At 45.9% G+C, this 19,799-nt stretch overlaps 1 protein-coding gene across 1 annotated transcript in view; it reads right to left on the reverse strand.

Annotated features, from left to right (window-relative positions):
• Nucleotides 1-19,799, reverse strand: part of DPP6 (dipeptidyl peptidase like 6) — a 689,297-nt gene that overhangs the window by 148,004 nt on the left and 521,494 nt on the right. The window contains exon 7 of the mRNA XM_064575688.1: nucleotides 13,905-13,986. Coding sequence (XP_064431758.1) covers nucleotides 13,905-13,986 — 82 coding nt within the window. The remainder of the gene's footprint in view (nucleotides 1-13,904; nucleotides 13,987-19,799) is intronic.

Here is a 19,799-nt window from a genome sequence, read left to right on the forward strand (position 1 = left end):
CCGTGAGGCTTCACAGTTTATGTAAGAGTCCACCCAGTCCCTTCCTGCCTGCATCTGAGCCCCTGGTGCTCACATCTGGCTGCACATGACAAGCACCTGGGAGCTTTCACACAGCCTGATGCCCGAGCCCCACCTGGGTCTCTACACACCAGAACCTCTGGGAGTGGAGCCCACATTGGTCCTCAGAGAGTTAGTGCAGCGGAGTGGAGAAGGGTTCGTCTTAACCACCACCAACACTGTAACCCTTTCATTTCACTAAATGTCTATCAGGCTGTTGAACCTCTGGCCAGTACAATTTCAGAGTTATTGGAAGAAAGTTTTATAGAATGCCACTTCATTGGGAAACCACAATTAGGCTGGTGCACGTCTTTTTGACACAGGCGGAGAAAGGCCGCCCCAGCTGTTCGACAGGCTGGCTCTGTTCTGACACTGATTTCCAGCCCAGATCCGATTCAACAGGGATACAGGGATGACCGGCGCTGCATAGGACCTAATGAGATGAGCTACAGCGAGGCTCCAGTATGTGTCCTCAGTCTGGAATCGATAGTTCACTTCTCCATGGACTCCTTAATTTATTCTTTTATTAATCTGTACTTTTTGGGAGGAAGATTTTGGAGTCAGCTAATCTTATAAAGCAGAACAGAAAATTTAAAAGACAGAATTAACTTAAGCGACCATGAACCTTGTCCTGGGGTGATTAGATTTACAGGAAATAGCAAGTAGTGACTTGAGGGACATTTCAGTCATCCAAATTCCATTAAATATCCACATTTCTCAGTTAATCTTTAAAATATATGAGCTCGTAGGGCTACGGAGAAAATAAGCTTAATTACATAAATACATGTATATGCAACTAATTTCTTTGAAAATCTGGAAGTTTACTGGAATTTGGCTGAGCCTGAGCTTGAAGGTGATGTCATGGGTAATTACGGCGGCCGAAAAGGACCAGAGTGAAGGGAGGTATGCCACAGATTATGGCCCAAGATGGCAGGTCAGCTAACTTCTACCAGAGGGTGAAAGCAGACAAAATATGATGAATGAGACTGGGGTTTATGTTTCTGCTGGGAAAGGTAATTGACTTGCTCCTTGGTAAATAATATGCCTGAACTGAGTTCCTCATTCAGCCTCTGACTAATTACCCAGTGCTTACCATTAGTCAAGCCTGTATACTAGGGACGAGGAGGAGGTTCTGAAGGAGCCTGTAGCCTGCTGGGGAAGAAAACAAGGCAACAGGACGTAACTGCATGGCGGGGTGGGGGGGATACTTGATAACAGTGAGGACGGCGCGGGTAGGAGATGAAGCAGACGGGTCTCTAGCCCAGTCTTGGCTGCAGGGGGAGGACGTGGGAAAACGCAGGAGTGAGCTGTGGTCTAAAAGGCAATGTGGCTTTAGCCAGGCAAGGCAGGCTGGCTGAGCACTGGATTAGGAGCGTGCTCTGGCTGACAGGACAGCAGGTCAGGTTCCAGGAACTGGATGTAGTTCTCTGCGGCCGTTCTCAGCCTGCGGACATGGGGGCCGGTGGGGGTGACAGCAGGGAGCACACCCAGGAAGGGCTCAGGGGTTTGGGCTGTCTCCCTAAAGGCCACGCAACAGTGGAAAGGTTTTGCACGGGAAAGCTGACATGGTCACTCAGGTGCAGAATGGAGAACATTCTGAAGCAGGAGTGGATTCGGGGAGGAGACAGGCAGGCAGAGCTGTTACAGGAACCCAGGTGTGAGGTGACGGTGGGAGTGGAGAGGCAAGGATGGCTTTCAGCCGCGACCGCAGAACTCACAGGACTGTTGCTGGGTCAAGACGGGGAAGGGGAAGGCGGGGCAGTCGAGTGTGCGGCTCGGATTTGGGCAACAGAAAAGACGGGGGTGCCTCTGGCTCTGTGGTGGTGATGTCACGGGATGCACGGAAGGTCTGGCAGAATGTCGGCGAGGCCAGGCGGCAGAGCGCAGAGCGGGGCGGGACGCACCGCAGGTCTGGCGCACGAGGGAGCAGACCCAGGCGGGCCCTGCCCTGCAGCGCGAAGCCTCAGCAGCAAGGTCGTGTACAAGTGCTGACCTGGGCCTGGCTCAGCCCCCTGCACAATCTCCACTCATTAAATCAGGCCCCACTGAGGAAATGAAAACAGAATTTCACTGCTAATGGCCATCGAAGCCGGCGTAGTAAAAACTAAAGCCATTCAGATAAATGATTAGGTTTCCAAACTGAAGAACAAACAGAAAAATCAATTTGCTAATTTGCTACGTGTTCTTTTTGAGTGGAAATAGCTGAACTAGCTAGGTTTTAGCCTTGCTGTATATAAAAATAAAAACAGTCCAAAATACATAAAACGGGATCTGGTTTTTGGGGGGGGGAGGGGCAAAAGGAGAGAGAGAATCTTAAGCAGGCTCCACGCCCAGCGCGGAGCCTGATGTGGGGCTCCATCTCACCACCCTGAGATCATGACCTGAGCTGAAATCAAGAGTCAGATGCTTAACTGACTGAGCCACCAGGGTGCCTGGGATCTGTTGTTTTTGTTTTGTTTTGTTTTGTTTTTAACTAACTGACTCATTGATTATCTATGCTCCCTTGTAGTATTGTTCTTTTTAGAATGCAATTTAAAATTACACTGAAATTATAGGGTTTTTTTTTTAAGGCAAATTTAAAGTCGAACTATCATGAGTAGACCCATGCTCCCCAGGAGTCAGACAGGTAACATAAAACTTCATGGGCTATGAACACAACTAGGTAAGAATGGAAAGACATTCGTGTCAGGAAAGGTTCCTTAAACAAATGAAGTATTACAACTTTCCAGTATTTGTAATTGATTTGTAATAATCAATAAAGGCTAAAAAAAATGCTCTAAAGAAGGAGTCCCCAGAAGTCTGTTTTGAAGAGAAGGCAGAAGGAATCATTTGCAAGTAATTGACTTAGATGTTGCTAAAATCTCACCAAAGCTCTTGGAAGCACCTTGTTTCAAGTGAGCTAAACATTGCCTGCGCTGGGCCCGAAGTATCTGGTATTGTTTCCCAGTCCAGACAGGATCACTGGAGGGTGAGTGGGGCATGCACGTCAGTAAGTCTGACACTTCCCTCTGATGTCAAACAGGAAGAAATTACCTTAGGTGTCTGGTGGGGTAAGTACAGAGGTGGTTTTAGCCCCTGAAATTCCTGTGGGAAGCCAAGGGTTCCAACTCTTTGGTCAGAAAGTTCAGTTCAGCCTGTTCTTGACAAGTGTTAATAGTGAAGACTCACATCTTTGTTTTGAGATTATCCATAGCAAAACAAACAGTTTAAGCGGAAAAAAAAAAGTCTGACTAAAAAATCCCAAAGTCCTTCCTTAGTGTTGCTCATAATCTGTTGAGCTGATTAAACATCAAATTGTTAAATATTAAAAGTTTTAGGTTATGACACCAGCTTTTTCCAATTTCCATGAATTTGGGATCTTATGCCCGTAAACCTGACATTTAATTTTACTTTCCCTTCTGGATAGCATTCATTTAACAAGTATTTGTTGAAAACCTATACTCTGCTAGATACGGAGCAATGGGCTGTGGGCGATGAAAACATTGGGGAGGGTATGTGCTATGGTGAGCGCTGTGAATTGCGCAAGACTGTTGAATCACAGACCTGTACCTCTGAAACAAATAACACATTATATGTTAAAAAAAAAAGAAGAAGAAGAAGAAGAAGAAGAAGAAGAAGATAGCAGGAGGGAAAGAATGAAGGGGGTGGGAATCAGAGGGGGAGACGAACCATGAGAGACGATGGACTCTGACAAACAGACTGAGGGTTCTAGAGGGGAGGGGGGTGGGGGGATGGGTTAGCCTGGTGATGGGTATTAAAGAGGGCACGTTCTGCATGGAGCACTGGGTGTTATGCACAAACAATGAATCATGGAACACTACATCAAAAACTAATGATGTAATGTATGGTGATTAACAATAAAAAAAAAGAATAAAAAAATGCAATGAAAACATCCTTTGTCCTTGAGCAGCTTACATTTGATCTGGGAGATAGTTCTTCAAAACCAAAATAGTCGAATAAGAAAACAGAGGCCCGTGTTGATCTGCTAGGATCTGTGGCAGAGACGAAGTTATAGCAGTTTAGAGGAAGAAGAAGTCATGGTTATTCTATGAAGATAAGGATGTGGAACCATTCCTTTGACATTTTCCGCTTGTGATACATCTTAGGAATCATGATAAAGAGGTGTTCCCTCCACTCAAATGGGAGCAGTCCGAAAGTTGGTCTAAAAAGGCCATTACGGGCTCGAAGAACACTTAGCAGCATAAATGGTTCAGAGCACCTCTTAGGCTACTGGAAAAATCCCCAAATGGCCAGAAGCCGCTCTCCATGTAATGGGGCGTGTCTGCCTGGGGCTGCAGATAGAACTGTGGCCTCCCCCCCCGCCCCGGTGTCCCCGTCATGGCTCAAAAAAGGTTATTTTAATTTGTAACTGCCTGGTTACATGATCTAAGGAAGCTTTCGGTAAATGCACTCTTTCTTCATGTAGCGTTCTCGTCCTACTTTTAGATTCTCTTTGGTAGATTATCCTGAAATTCTCTGACCTCATATTCCCACGGTTGATGTGGGCACCCTTCTAAGTTAGATCCTTCATAAGAATAATACGCCGCTTCCAGCACAATTACATTAGGGAAGCTCTGACAAGGAAGGAAACATAGTTTGTGCTCCAGACCAACATGCACGACGAGGCCAGGCCTGGTTTTCAGCCCTAAATCCACCCTTTTCTTAACTGCCTTGGCTTATAAGTGAGTTCTGGAAAATACTGTCTTAAAGGTTTGCTGCAGAGCCAGGAGAAAGGACACATTTGCATAATGCTTTGAAACCAATGGAATTACAGGCACTGTCGTCCCCGAGGACTGGCTTATTCATGACTGTATCCCCCAGAACGCGCTGCGCTCCACCCTGCACAAGGTTGGTGCACACGCCAACCGAGTGGATTCCTACAGCTCAGATTTGACAATGAATTTTCTTTTTCCCCCCCATTTTTAATGAATATATATAACGTTGTTGTATCCAGGAAACTTAGAGAAGTGGGTAACACGTGCATAGTTTGGCAAGGCCAAAGTAATTATCTTTCCCCATATGCAAAACACACACCAAACACCTTATTTTTAGTCCTAATACTAATTAATAGACGATATATTTCCCAGGGTCACATACAGTCTACCTACCATTTTTTAATGACAGTTCATCTTCTGTCAATGGCCATGCTTTGGCAAATCACTCTCTTACAAACACTTAGGATAGTTACAGCCTTTAAAAATTATTATTTATAGAAAACATTGTTATGAATGTGTTGTGTATACCGTTTTTGGCTTCTCTCTTTTTTTTTTTTCAAAAGATTTTATTTATTTATTTGACAGAGAGACAGAGAGAGAGCACAAGTAGGCAGAGTGGCTGGCAGAGGGAGAGGGAGAAGCAGGTTCTCGCTGAGCAGGGAGCCCGATGCGGCGCTTGATCCCAGGACCCTGGGATCACGACCTGAGCAGAAGGCAGACCCTTAACTGACTGAGCCACCCAGGTGCCCCTTGGCTTCTCTTGAGATGGGACTCGTGTGCTAACCTGTGGGCATGTCTTTGTGACTCTTACTACATAGTTCTGTATTGTTTTAAGAATGAATTTTCTCTTACACCCCACCCCACCCTGTATTCACACAGCAGGACAAAAATTTTTTTAAAACTCCACAGGTTGCTATTTACATTGTTTCCCTCACTTCCTCTAGAATCCCACAGTTATGAGTTGCTTATGTGTTTGGAAATGCCCGTGTCCTCAGAGAGCCTGTTGGTGGAAGGAAAAAGTCCCACCTGCCGCCTCCTAATTCCCTCGTTCTTCAACTATGACTGTCAGGCAGCTCTGCTCTGTTGCCCCATCCACTCAGGCTAAGTGACAAAAACTCAGCATATTTACTTGAGTGCACATTAAGTGGCTGAGTCCCACAGGGACATGAGGAGATAACATATTGTGTTAAACTTGAAGGGTACCCTCGGTGAGCTAGTAAATCACTCACTAAACTGCTCCATCCATTATTTGAGGATACATAAGGCAATTTCCATCCTGGTGATATTAATTTCTTGGCTACTGTCATGGACTTCAGTGCCCATGATGAATGTTTTTACAATGAATACCAAATTAACCCAAACTGATTAGAGGCTTTTATAAGTTATTAATGGGATGTCACTTCAGTCTGGTCCTCCCCATGTCTATGACATTTCATTAAATAATTTTCTCTTGCTGGAAAGATCAATCTTTCTCCCCTCGTTGGAGTTGTCAACGTCAATAAAACGTTGCTTGCCCCCTAAGTGACTTAGAACCGGGTGAGCAATAATGCCCTGGGGAGGCAGCTCATCCGATTCTGCTCAGGTGCCTGGTGGCTGCCTGATAAGGTGGGAGAACCCCTGTCTAGCTCGAGGTCCCAGGATGAGCCAGCTGGTGCACAGAGGGGCTGGGACAGGGAAGCAAGAGGACCGCAGGCTCTCCCCCAGCATCACTGAGAAATAATTGGCACATAACACTGTGTAAGTTTAAGGTGATTTGATACTCTCTTGAAATATTACCCCCTCCCTCCTGTCACATAATTATCATTTTGTAAGTCAGAAAGAGAAAGACAAATCCTGTATGATCTCACTTCCTGTGGAATGGCCTTTTCTAAGGAAACAGACAGGTGCAGACCCGCTAGGAGCTACAGGCTTAGAGGAACAGGGATGGGTGGTAGGTTTTCTGAACAGCATCCTAGGAGCTGGAGAACAGACGAAGAAGAGACTGAGCCCTCCGGACGCCCAACCCTCATGGGCTGCATCTCCCTGCTTTACCACGAGTAGCCTAACTCACTGTCAGACACACACCAAACATCCATTGGATGAAATCCTTATTTTTTTCTCACTCTCTATATTTTGGTTAAGCCAAGTAATAATTCTAGTAGCAACAACACAGCCATCGTTTACTGAGTGTTTTCTTCATCCTAGTTTCTACACCATGTACTTTAAATAAATTAACTTCATCCATACAGTGACCCCTAGAGGATACACATGATTATCCCCATTTTACAGACGAGGAAACGAAGGCTTGGAGAGATTAAGTGTGTTAAGACCACACCTTTGGTAAGTGCCAGAACCAAGATCTGAATGTGACCCTTCTGACGCTAAAGCTTTTGTTTTTAATGGCCCTTAAAAAATAGAACAAACTAAATAAACTTTCCTTTCCTTCTAAGGCTCCAGATCAGGACCTTCAGATTCTGAGATGGAACAGGCAGTTGAAATGCTACAGTGGGGTTTTCAGATAAGGGCTCGTGGGTTCAAAGCTGGGTTGTTCCTGGGTTCCTGCTGTCTCACTCCCAGCATGATTGCACCTGCCCGTCCCTGGGGGCAGGTCGGGGCTGCGGGGTGAGTGCCCTCCACTCATCCCTTCTGCACTTTGCTATCCCCCCCGAGAGCAGGTGGTCCTCCCTGTGGCTGCCAGTGTTTCTGCTGATGCCCACTCCTGAGAGGTGCCCGAAGCAAATCCTCATGCCTATTACCTTTCTGCTCTTTATTCCATTTAACAGAACATTTTGGTGTTTCAAGAACAATCTCTTCATCTGGTATCTTATGTTGAATTACTGACACTTGGGTAGCATGAATTTTTACAATGCTAATGGGCTCTCTTTGAAGATTCTTTATCTTGGGCGCCTGGGTGGCTCAGTCAGTTAAGCATCTGCCTTTGGCTTGGGTCATGATCCTGGGGTCCTGGGATTGAGTCCCACATTGGGCTCCCTACCCGGTGGGGAGTCTGCTTCTCCCTCTGGCCCTCCCCCCTCTCATGCTCTCTTTCTCTTCATTCTCTCTTTCTCAAATAAATAAATAAAAATCTTAAAAAAAAAAAGCTGTCTCGGGATTGGGTCCTGTGTCGTCAGGGAGCCTGCTTCTCCCTCTGCCTCTGCCCCTCCCCCTGCTCATGATCTCTCTCTCTCTCAAATAAATAAATAAATAAATAAATAAATAAATAAATAAATTCTTTTTCTTTACAGCAGAAACCTGAATGCTATGAAGTGACCCAATGTGAGCATGAAAACCTTCAGCTCGAATTCTTCTGGATCCTGCACTGACTCCTAGAGGAATAACTCATTTGCTAGGAGTCACAAGCTAGTGCACTGGGGAAGTGAGATCCTCAGGTTCTTTTGCTGTCGATATGTTAGAAAGAACCTTCAGTAAAATGGTGCTAAGTAGGCAGAACACAACACTGAGGCCCAAGCACTCACGAGGAGTTGATTTTTAGAGCTTGGTGTCCTTAGAACAGACTCAGTCGTTTGAGAACCACAGCTGTGACATGGCACACTGGAGAACGCGTGCCCAACCATGCAGTAGAGGATGGCGCAGGGCTCCTTAAAGGTGCCCAGGGCATGTAGCTCAGAGAAGATGGGTCTGAGTGTGGGAGGGCTGCTGGGACTGTGGGGGGAAAGCCCGATGGCGGGTGGGGCTGGAGAGCATCCACATGAAAACGGGGACCCTGTTAGTCCCCTCAAGGAGGCCTTGGCTGAGACTTTTGCAGGAGCTGAACAGCTCAGATGGGAAGGACATCAAGTGAGAGGGGAATGAGTGAGGCAGGGATGAAGTCTCCTTGGGCCTTGCCGTAGGGGGCATCACTGCCTCCAGACTGGAGGGCCCACTAGTCTTGGCTGAAACAAGCCCAGCTCCCACACAGGGCAGTGACCCATCTCCTGCAGCCCTACTGTGGGCAGGACCCGGAGCGTGCGCAGAGGGGACGGAGACCCAGTGGGGAGGGCGGGGTGGGAGGAAGCAGTTGTAGGTGCTGACAGCTAGTAAACATGGGGACGGACAGCTTGTCCCCCAGGTGGAAAGAACCACACCTTTCTTCTGCATCTCCAGGATCTAGTGGTGGGTCTAGAGCACGGGAAGGGTTCGGCAGGCAATTACTGAAACAGTAAACAAATGAGAGAATAATGACTATAGAAATTGTGCATACACAAAGGACTGGCCTTTCAGGTCCTTCGCAGGTAGCTGGCTGACCGGCCACAGCAACCGTTGGTCACATCTGTCACCCCAAGAACGCCTGGGGCCAGGCGAATGTTCGAGGGTCCAGGCTGCCCAGCCCTGAGACCTCATCAGGAGAGCTGCTATCTGAACCACTTATGAAGAAGCCACTTAAGTGAATTCCTCGACTCTCCTTGGTAAGTTATTCTGTTCATGACTCTCCCTGGAGAAGTATCCAAGGGTCTAACAAGCCATGTAAGCAAGGCAATTTTTCATAGCGTGCAGCTGAAATCTCCCCATTTGGGTAAACATAGTCAATTTTATTCTCTTGTCTCCAGGGAGACACAGAGCAGTCTCTCACGGTCGTCCACACCACCGCCTCGGGTGCCCCCAGAGACCGTGAGAAAGTCAGCTTCCTCTCCTGCGCAGGAGAGCAGAACCTGTGAGCATTCCTCGGTTTTCTTCGGCTGGATTGTCATCCCCACCCTGCCCCTGTGCATCAAGGACGGCTCCAGTCCCCGTTCTGGCAGGGTCCCCAGCCGACGACGCTACCTGCTCTTCATTTGTCACATGCTGAAGCCATCCCTACCCTGAAGAACTCCCAGTAGGCTTATTAAATATCCCTTTCAAAGCTGTTCATTTATCACCATTGTGGTAGCAGGCCAGCCAAAGAGAAACCCATTTTCCCCGTTTCCGATCATCTGAGTACGCAGGCAAAGATGCCTGCCTCGAATCCTTCAAGTCGGCTAATGCCGTGCAGTCATATTTGCAGAAGTCTCCAGAGGAGAACGGTGTCAGGCCACGGTGCTGCTAAGCTCCCTTGGCTTGCACGCTCGTGTGCTGAGACACGCTGCGCCGGCCTGACCTCCGGGGTGCGCCAGAGATGCACAGGAGGCCCCCGCTGCCCTCGGCGTCCGTGGTTATTAGATGTCCTTGCAGGGATGACGTATAAGACAAGGAAGGGTATCTCCAGACAGACAACTCAATCGTATTCGAGGTTAGCAGGGATAAGACTTCCCATAAATAGACAAACACTCGTGGGGCGGGGCTTCACGGAAGATCCAAAAAGGGAACTCAGAGGTGCTCTCAATGCAGGCAGAGATTCCTCTGCAGAGGACAGATGAAGAGAGACACCGTCTGGGGAAAAATTTTGAAATCACTTGTGTTTTCAATGCAAATGGCCACGGACACTGACAACATAAAGATGGGCGGGGGAATCGAGGGGAAGACACCTCCTCAACACTTTACATATGTTTTCTCATTTAATCCCGTTTAACCTAGCCAAATCTGTTTTTCCTGTTTTCAGATCAAATTCTGGAAGCAACACGGTTATCTGTCATGAAAAACTGAGCTCACAGACCAACGCCATCCCAGACACAATTCTGGCAGAATGGAGGCCTCCCCATGTCCGCCTACTCCTTTCCTCTAACAAGGGGCCAGCCAGGCGGGATTTATTACCTATGATGTCATCGAAGGTCCAACAAAAGTCACCCTAAAAGCCAACAGCCAGTAATTGGAGGCCATGGGGAGGCACGGGGGAAAATGCCGTCAGCCCACTCCTGGTGCTGGGTGCTGCCTCCCTGGGGCTGATGCGGTCCCCGAGCCAAGGGTGTTGCTGAAACCCCTCCCCACTAGGAGGGGATGATGCTCGGAAAGCTCGCTGGTGAACTTGAACTGCAGCTGTGCTCTCCGTACCCAAAGGAGGATTACTCATTTCAGTCTGACTCATTATAATTAGAGTAGATTTCCTTTGGGGAGCAATATTTACTTTTTAAAATAAAATGGCAATGAGGGATTTGTTAGTGTTTGCAAGGCCTGCTCACGGGTTGCAGATTTCCTTTGCCGAGGGAGTGAGCATCCAGAGTAACTGTCACCAGGGTGCTAGTCCTGGGCTCAGGCTTCCCTCAGGGGAGGGCAGCCGAGAACGCACATGAGCCCCTGAACCACGGGTCAGCAACCACTGCCATCGGGCCAAAATGCCTGTTTTCCCGAAGTTTTATCAGAACGAAACAATGTCCATCTCTTTCTATATTGCCTACAAATGCTTTCTCTCTACAATAGCAAAGTGGAGTAGTTGAGACCAAGATCCTATGGGCTTGCAGAGCCTCAAACATCTGCTACGGGCCCCAGACCAGGGCCAGATTCCAAGAGTGAGAAGTGTGCTGAGCCCTGCTCCCGTGGGTGGGACGCTCTCGAGGCTACGGAGCCTCCTGTACTCAGTGCAAGAACTGTATCATAAGAACTCCAAGGTTCAAAAAAGCTTCAGAGCTCAAAACTTCCACGAGCCCATTAGTCCTTTTGGTACTATGGCCAAATATCAGCAATTACTACTTCACTGAACATTCATCTCCTTGGAGCAGAAAGGAAGTCGAACTTCCCTCCCTGGAAGTAATATCCTGAACACCTACACAGGTCCTGGCTACTTGCCTCCACACACTGGCTTTGTGTTTAGGTGACTGAGGATCACAAGAACGTATTAAGTGATTAATCAATCCGTTCGTGCATTCATTTTTGACCTCAACAAGTATTTACTGAGCGCCAGGTGTTGTGCTAGGCACCCAGCATACGAGATGACAGTGCTGGATGCCCAGATGACGGTGGCCGAACGGGGGTCAGACGCATCGGCGGCAGCAACACATCGTCGTGACCAGAAGCTCGCGTGGGGACGTAGGAGGCTGGAGGTGGAGCCCAGCGGCGCGGGGACGGGTCAGGGAAGCTTTCTCAGAGAAGGTGATGCGTATTTAGCTTTGCTGCCAGTTCCTCTTTAAGACGTTAAGTGTGAGGACTCTGTAATCACTCAGGCCCACCCTCGCCCCTAGAAAGCATGACCTGAGTATAAAGTCAATTGTCCCAGAGGCAGCGGTGGCTTCTGGTGGGGAACGGGCTGGCCTAGCAAGTAAGGGGTCTGGAGAGGGAGCAGTGTGGAGCCCCGTCTGCCTCCAAATTCTGGATGTAATTCTAACGTCATGCATGCACACACACACACGCTTCCTCCTTTAGTAAACCGTGGGTTAGGTTTTCTGCAAACTGCAGGATCAGGTTGAACGGCCTCTGTTCCAGGGTCTGGCCTCTCCTGCGTGCCGAGGGTGAGGCAGGGGTCCATAAGCTTTGTGATAATCACTGGGTGACAAGGAGAGAGGCGGCAGGTCTGCGGAAAGAGGCGTTGGCTGGCATGTGAGTCACGATGTCCTTTTCCTGATGTCTGTGAGGAGGCTGCCCAGCCCGAGCTCTTCTGCGAGTCGGGGGTGAGGTCGGTGGGCGAGGCTGTGGGCAGCAGGCCGCCCAAAGATCATGGAGAACAGGGAGAGACTATGGAGGTGACAGATCACTTGTACAGAAGGACAGGATGGATAGGGGTATGATCTGCTTCCCAGAAACACCTTCAGTCAGGATTTCAGAGGGATTTAAAGTCGGCTGTTGGAGACTTGGTCTTGAACACTGGGCTCCCTCCTGGGAGCTGCAGGTCCTCGTTGTGGGAGGGTTAGCGCCTACGAGGAAAGGCGAGCCTCGTCTCCTTGCACTGACTGGTGGGTCGGTGTCCCCCCGCCATGGCCTCTGGCCTCCCCTCACTTGCTGACCCCCATTGGCTAGACGTGCTTTCCGGATCCTGATGACTGTGTGCCTGGCGCCGGGTCCCGTGGTAATAGCCAGGACAGCGCTGTGGCCCACATCCTCCTGTTTCTTTCTTTCTTTCTTTCTTTTTTAAGATTTTATTTATTTATTTGAGAGAGAGAATGAGAGACAGAGAGCACGAGGCGGGAGAGGGTCAGAGGGAGAAGCAGACCCCCTGCTGAGCAGGGAGCCCGATGCGGGACTCGATCCCGGGACTCCAGGATCATGACCTGAGCCGAAGGCAGTCACTTAACCGACTGAGCCACCCAGGCGCCCCATCCTCCTGTTTCTTTAAACCATTTCAAGGCAATGGAACCAACATGCAACCAAGGGAATATAATTGCACCACTGGGAAAAATGAGACTATTTTAATTCCTAAGACAGAAGACAGACTGTCCAATATTATCTCACCCCAAGCTTTTGAAAATAATCATTTTCTGTGTTATTTTAGGAAAAGTTTTTGAAATGCAGCTTTACGTAATCAGCAGGATTTACGAAATGCAGCTTTACGTAATCAGCAAGACGCAGGAGGACATGGTGAGCTGGACCCGGGCCATGTCACCTGACCTCGTACTGCAGGGGCTTCCTGCAGGGGGCGATGCAACCTCGGGGAAGAAGATTTGGGTAATGCTGGAGCCGGAACACATCTGAGAGATCATCTTACCCCGCTTTCACTCAACATGGGGCAGGCTGACTGCAGCCTGACAGCTGAGGGTTCCGATAACACGCAGGACTAGAACCCTCGCCTCCTAACTGCTGTTGGCTCAGAGCCCTTCGCGCTGGACCGGCCTGGCCATTCAGTTTCTGGAAACATGTCGGTCTGCCAACCCGAGTGGGAGTCCATGTAGGTGTCTGATGTGGAGCCGTGAGGCTGCTCTGGCTATATGCTGACCTCACACGCAGGGAGCCCGGCCCACAAAGGCCAGCAAATCCACCTCTCATAAAACCCTCGGAAGAACAGGGCCAGATTCCAAAAGCAAAGCAAAAGAAACTTTCAATGACTACACGATTCTGCTAATTCCTACTGACGGTCCTTTTGACAAGGCTTATCCCCTTGACCTCATAGTAAGCCTGTGATCTACACACAGCTACAGTTGGGGATATCAGGATATCAGGGTATTGGATCTGGGAACCACAGTACAGCCTGTTCCAATTTCAAGATAATTCTCTAACAAAAAAGAAACGGCCATTTTACACATGCAAATATTCTGGTGTCCTTTTCCAAAATGTATCTCACACAAACCCAGACATCGAGTGTCGTGAGACAGATTCAGCCTCTAATGTGTAAACTTCATCAAATTCAAACCTGGTCACTGAGCTTGATTGGCTTACCAGCTGCTGGCCTTTAGGACCCCAGCCTGCGTACTGAAGTTTTGCATTGCTCACTTCCGGTGGGTCCAGACTTTGAGGATCCCTGAAAGAAAATAAGTAAATAGATAAACAAATAATCAATCAATCAATCAATCAACATGGTGGGAAACAAGAATGCTGTATGTTTATCCTCCAGCTCTAACTTTTTCCCTTCTTCCGTTGTATGACTTTCAAGAGCTCCTGTTATTAAAGAATGTCTCAGCCTCTGTTAGATTTCTTCAGATGTACATAATTTACATGAAGCTGAACCAGTCCCATCACTGCTTAACCCAAATAGTAAATACTTATCAAGAGACAACATGCAGAGAGGTCTGTAGATCAATTATTAAAATATCCACACCCGTCAACATTAAAAATGGAAATGCATGGCTACGCAGTAACAAGTTCCCATGATTTCTGTTTCCATCTTGGGCTTTCCTGGTGGATCACTTTTTTTCTAAGCATAATGCCAGGTCATTCTGACCTTCCCAAACCAGCAGCCTGAGGACAAATTCCACACTTTGGTTTGTGTTGGGAAGGAGGGAAGGAGGAGGGAGGGAGGGGAAGATTGAGAGAAAGATTTTTTTTCCTTTCAAACATCACTTAGATTTTCATTCTTAACTTATTGATATGCAAAATACTATGCTAACAAAATCCTACTTATATACTTAAATAAACGTCATAATGAAAGAATGAAAAAACCTAACACTTTTATAAGTATAAAATATTTCAGTGTATTTTGTGGCTAACACTGTTTTCTACAGCATGTGGAAAAGATTCATTTTCATATTTCTTTCAGAGGACGTATTACCTGTGTTCTGCTGGACAGGCAGACTCCGTCAGGTGCATACCCTATCACTTGGCTCTGATATGCAGAAGGCATACCTACGAATGCACTCATTCATCTACTGAGAGGCTGTGGCTGAATGGTCTTTGGAAAAGGAAGATGCTGAATTTTAGGAGTTGCTTCAACAAAAGAGACGAGGCAAGAAGGGAGGGAGGTAAAGTGTAGGTACTGATTCTGGGCTTGAATCAGCAGAAAATTCTAAAGCAGTTGCTTACTAATACTACCAGAACAAAACAGAATACACTTAGGCGTACAAAGTGTTGGGGAAGGCGAGATAGTCTGCGATACCCCAGAGTAGTTTTACATGGGGTCCCTGGGTGTAAAGAGATCAGGGAAGCCTGAAGATGGGGTGATTAGGTGTTAAGTAAGGGATGGCAATGATAATAGGATTCAGCTGGGAAGGTTGATGACCGGGCAGTTAGAAGAGTAAGGGAGGGGTCTTAACATTCCCGGTTTTGAAAGAATTTTAACAAACCCTACCATTTGTATGTTTTCAATGTTTCAAAGTATTTTCATAACATGGGCCATTTCCTCTTTAACTGTGGGTAGGGAAAGGCTTTCTAAGGACTCAAAATCCAGAAGTGATTAAAGAGTGACACATTTGACTACGTAAAAATTTTTAAACTTTTTGCATAACAAACACATCACAAACAAAAGACAACTGACAAGCTGGGAGAAAATATTTGTAACACACACCATGGAAAAATAGCTAATATCCATAATATATAAAAAATACCCTAAAATATTGAGGTTACAAAAAACCGAAAAAAAAAATTAGAAACATGAGAAAAAGACACGAACAGACAATTCACAAAAAGATATAAAAGGTCCTCAGATGTATTAAAAAGGACCAAACAATGCAAAATTATAGAAATCGAAACTGAAACTACATTGAGTTATCATTTTTCACCTATGAAATTGCTCCCCTCCCCAAAAGAAAGAAAAGTATGGTGCACTGTATTGGTGAGGCTGTGAGGAAAAAGCCATCCTCATATTTTGCTGGTGGGCGTGAAAACTAGTGCAAACCTTTCAGAGGGAAACTTGGTCATACCTAATAAAATACACACTTAACTCTTGAACTAGAACACTTCTGGGAAGATATACCTCCCACAATACAAAAATACATAGGCAGAAGGTTACATTCATTGCAGCTTTGTAATGACAAAACACTGGAAACAATATGTGTTTGAGGAAACCATGGTACATCCATACAAATGGAATATGGTACAGATGTCAGAAAGAATGAAGACCTCCACAGACTGATATGGGGTGCTTTTCATGATGGAGTATGGAAAACTCAACAGACCATCTAGAGTATGTGACCCATCATATAAGGGATAAAAGAAAATATACATGTATCCTCATTTGTGAAAAAAAGAAATACAAGAAACATAAACCAGAAACCAGAGGTTAGTTATGTGTAGGGGGTGGGTGGGAAGAAGCAGGGATTGGTCATGAGGAGGCTGGATAAGAAAGGAGAAGCACTTCTCTGGGTAAATTTATTGGTATAATGCCCAGTCTTAGACCACAGTAGGGTTTCACATACTTTTTGCATACTCTACAAATAAAACTAAGAATTAAAAACAATCAGGATGTAGGGGAACCCCAAAAGGAAGAGCAACACCACAACAGAGCAAAACCCTATTGGAAATGAAGCACAAAACTACACAGAAGGGGTGGGGAAGGAAAGAACCAACATAAACAACTTTGGTTAACAGTATCGTGACTGGATACCATAAAGTCAAAAAGATCAGAGGACAATGGGTTAGTAATTCTGAAACGACTTTATGTGTGTGCTAGAATTAAACTATTCTGCAAATATATAAATATAGTGGAGATAAAGATAGCCAGTTTTCTTACTGCTGGAAAAACAAATTATAAGGAAAAGGGGAAGGCTAAAATGAACTGTGTGAAGTTGGCCTGGAATCAGAGGTATCAGTACAAACTCATGATTTCGAATATATACACACATACACCCAAAATGTAGATATATGTGTATCCAGGTGTTGGTGTGCATACATAGATGTTCTTGCTCTATTCACAGAGAGGCCTAGAACCAATGACCCCCAGTAACAATGAGCACACCCACTGCCCATATCTTGGTGTCTCTGACCATCATCCAAGGAAAGTAAATAGGGCTCCTAGGGGATGTAATCGTATCTGGACTGGAACAGAGAAAATACAGGATGAGTCTGGAACATCTTATGGGTCCAGAAAGTGAGGAAATACTCAAAAAGGACAGAGGCTGGCTCAAAGAATGCAGAAGCCAACCTGAAGGAGTTTCTCATGGCCAAAGCTAGATAAATCTGAGCAACAAAATAATCAATAAGAGTATTAGATTAACCCATAGAATAAAATCAATATTCATAAGTCCATGCTAATATATGTAAGTAATCAAATACATAAAGCAGCTCTTCCTCATGAGAGAATCCCAATTAATAAGTTAGAATGAAGGAAGAAAAAAGCATTATATATGTGGTATTTTTCACTCAAAATGCACAACCTCACTTCAATCATGAGAAAACACCAGACAGGGGCGCCTGGGTGGCTCCGTCGGTTAAGCGTCTGCCTTCAGCTCGAGTCATGGTCCCAGGGTCCTGGGATCGAGCCCCGCATCAGGCTCCCTGCTCGGTGGGAAGCCTGCTTCTCCCTCTCCCACCCCCCTTGCTTGTGTTCCCTCTCTCGCTGTCTCTCTTTCTGTCAAATAAATAAATAAAATCTTTAAAAAAAAAAAAAAGAGAGAGAGAGAAAACACCAGACAAACCCAAACTGAGGCACACTTTACAGAACAGCTGACCAATAATCTTTGAAAGTGTCAAGGTCATGATCAACAAGGAATGACTGACGAAATGTTGCAGACTGGAGGGCTTTAAGGAGAACTAATGTCTAAAGGAATGTGGGATCCCAAAGAAAGGAAGGAGACATTGGTAGAAAAATAGGTAAAATTCAAATAAGTTGAATTAATAGCAAGGTGCTGATGTTAATTTCCTGTTCCTGATAATGACACTGTGGTTATAAAACACACTAACAATATTTCAGGAGTATAGGAGAAGTAGGGATAGGGGTAGAAGAGAATCATTTGTACTGTTTTTGCCATCTTTCTTTGTCTAAAATTACTTTAAAATAGAAAGCTAAGAAAAAAATCTCCAAAAAATTGAATAGCTTATATCTCATTGGTTATAAAAAATATTATAGGAAGAAATGAAAGTGAGAGAATTTCCCTCCAAACATACTGTAATCTTGATACTGAATTGGAAAAAAGTCTTTGATATTTAGCACGGCATGGGTGCTCATACACGCATCTGAATAAACAGATGAGTAAGGATGGATGGGTTATGGGGGTGGCTCTAAGTAAAAGACCTTTTGCAAATTTAAAGGCAAACCTAATGAATTCATTAGGTCTGGGTTTATCTAGAATTTTCCAAGCACGGAGCACAGAATAAGAAAATTTTCAAATCCCATAGTCTTACTGAATATTGAAATTCACTTTGTTAGGTAATGATTTCTAGGAGGAGTCTTGGATAATGGGGAACAGCAGGAGATTAGTCTCTCTCTAATCTAACAAGTGTAAATCCTCATAAATGCTAACTGGAGATGGTATCTCCAAGTAGACAAAGTGCCCCAGAAGATTTCATGAGCACCTGCTAACAATACCATGACCACACATGCATCCGGCCTTTGTCATCTTCACCCCTTCTGGAGGACTCACATACACTCCCTTTTTCTCATTGCCAGCACATGAGACACGTTTCTACATCGAGAAGACAGCAACCGTTAACGGGAAAAGCCTGCGCTCCAGCCCCATGTCACACAGATCGGGTGCTGGGTGCAATTCTCTGACTAGCCTCAACGAGGAAGGGGGTAATAGTTACCCTCTCCTCCACAGGATGGTCGTGAAAATCAAGAGAAACAATGAATGTTACTTTATAAACTCTAACATGCTCTAAAGAAGGAATTGTTTTTTATTTTCCTAGCTAGTGAGTCTCTGAAAGTTCAACACCTCCATGACGACCAGAGTGAGTTGCTGAGTTGCCTCGGTCTGTGTTTAGGAAAACACCATAGTGCACGCACCTCACACAGGGCAGGGAGCTTGGATGTGGTGGAAAGAGCTCTAAGAGGCTATAAAAGTAATTCTGAATTCTGCCACTAATTGGCAGGGGGGTGTGGGGTAATAGAGAAACTTAATCTAAGTTGGTTTTCTCGTGTATAAAATGAGAATAAAAATGCCCATTTTACAGGGTTGGACTTAATGATCCACTGTACATGAAAAGAGGCAGTACAGAGCTTACCAAGTAAATATTCAATAAACACCAGTTTATTCATTGGTAAACTGGTAAATAATTCAGTTGATTGTGCAAACCACTATATATATGTAACTTTAACAAAAGGCCCAACAATGTATCAGATCTGAGGACAAATTTACTATACAACTCAGCAATAAAACACCTTGATTCCTGTATTATGCGGGCGTGGGTTTAGGGACTTCAACCCTCAACCCTGTTCTCACTTGTTTCTATGAAATAAGTCTATATTTTGCATTGGAATATGACGGTATAAGATTCATCTGCTTTCAAGTTAATGCGGATTTCAGGGTGGTCTCTTCAACTTCCCCTGCCACGTGGGGATCCCTTCTGCAGTGACTCACTTGATGCTCATCGAGGCTCTGCTTGAACCTCCCACTGAATGGCTTGCCTTGCACAATTCTTTCTCTGTCCCAGCCTAGCAAATGGCCAGCTTGGGTTTATGCTCAACCCACCCCCTCATATAAACACCTAGGCCCCTGGGAACTAGCAGAGAAAGCACGGAGCCAAGTGTAGTGCGAGCCAGTGGGGGTACTAACCCTTCCCATCATTACTGCTCAGTCACCTTCTTCTCAACCATGATTCCATTCGGTCCTGCTTTCCTAACTCCAGTACCTGGGAATAGGACTTTATTTGCAAATAGGCTCTTTGCAGATGTAACCGAGTTAAAATAAGGCCATTCTCAATTTGCGTGGGCCCCAACCCCGTCCTAACCCCTTATAAGAAGGA

Source organism: Mirounga angustirostris, unplaced genomic scaffold (genome assembly GCF_029215605.1).
Source record: "Mirounga angustirostris isolate CCGP_5_RB_7025 unplaced genomic scaffold, mMirAng1.0.hap1 SCAF_12, whole genome shotgun sequence".
Classification (NCBI taxonomy): domain Eukaryota; kingdom Metazoa; phylum Chordata; class Mammalia; order Carnivora; family Phocidae; genus Mirounga; species Mirounga angustirostris.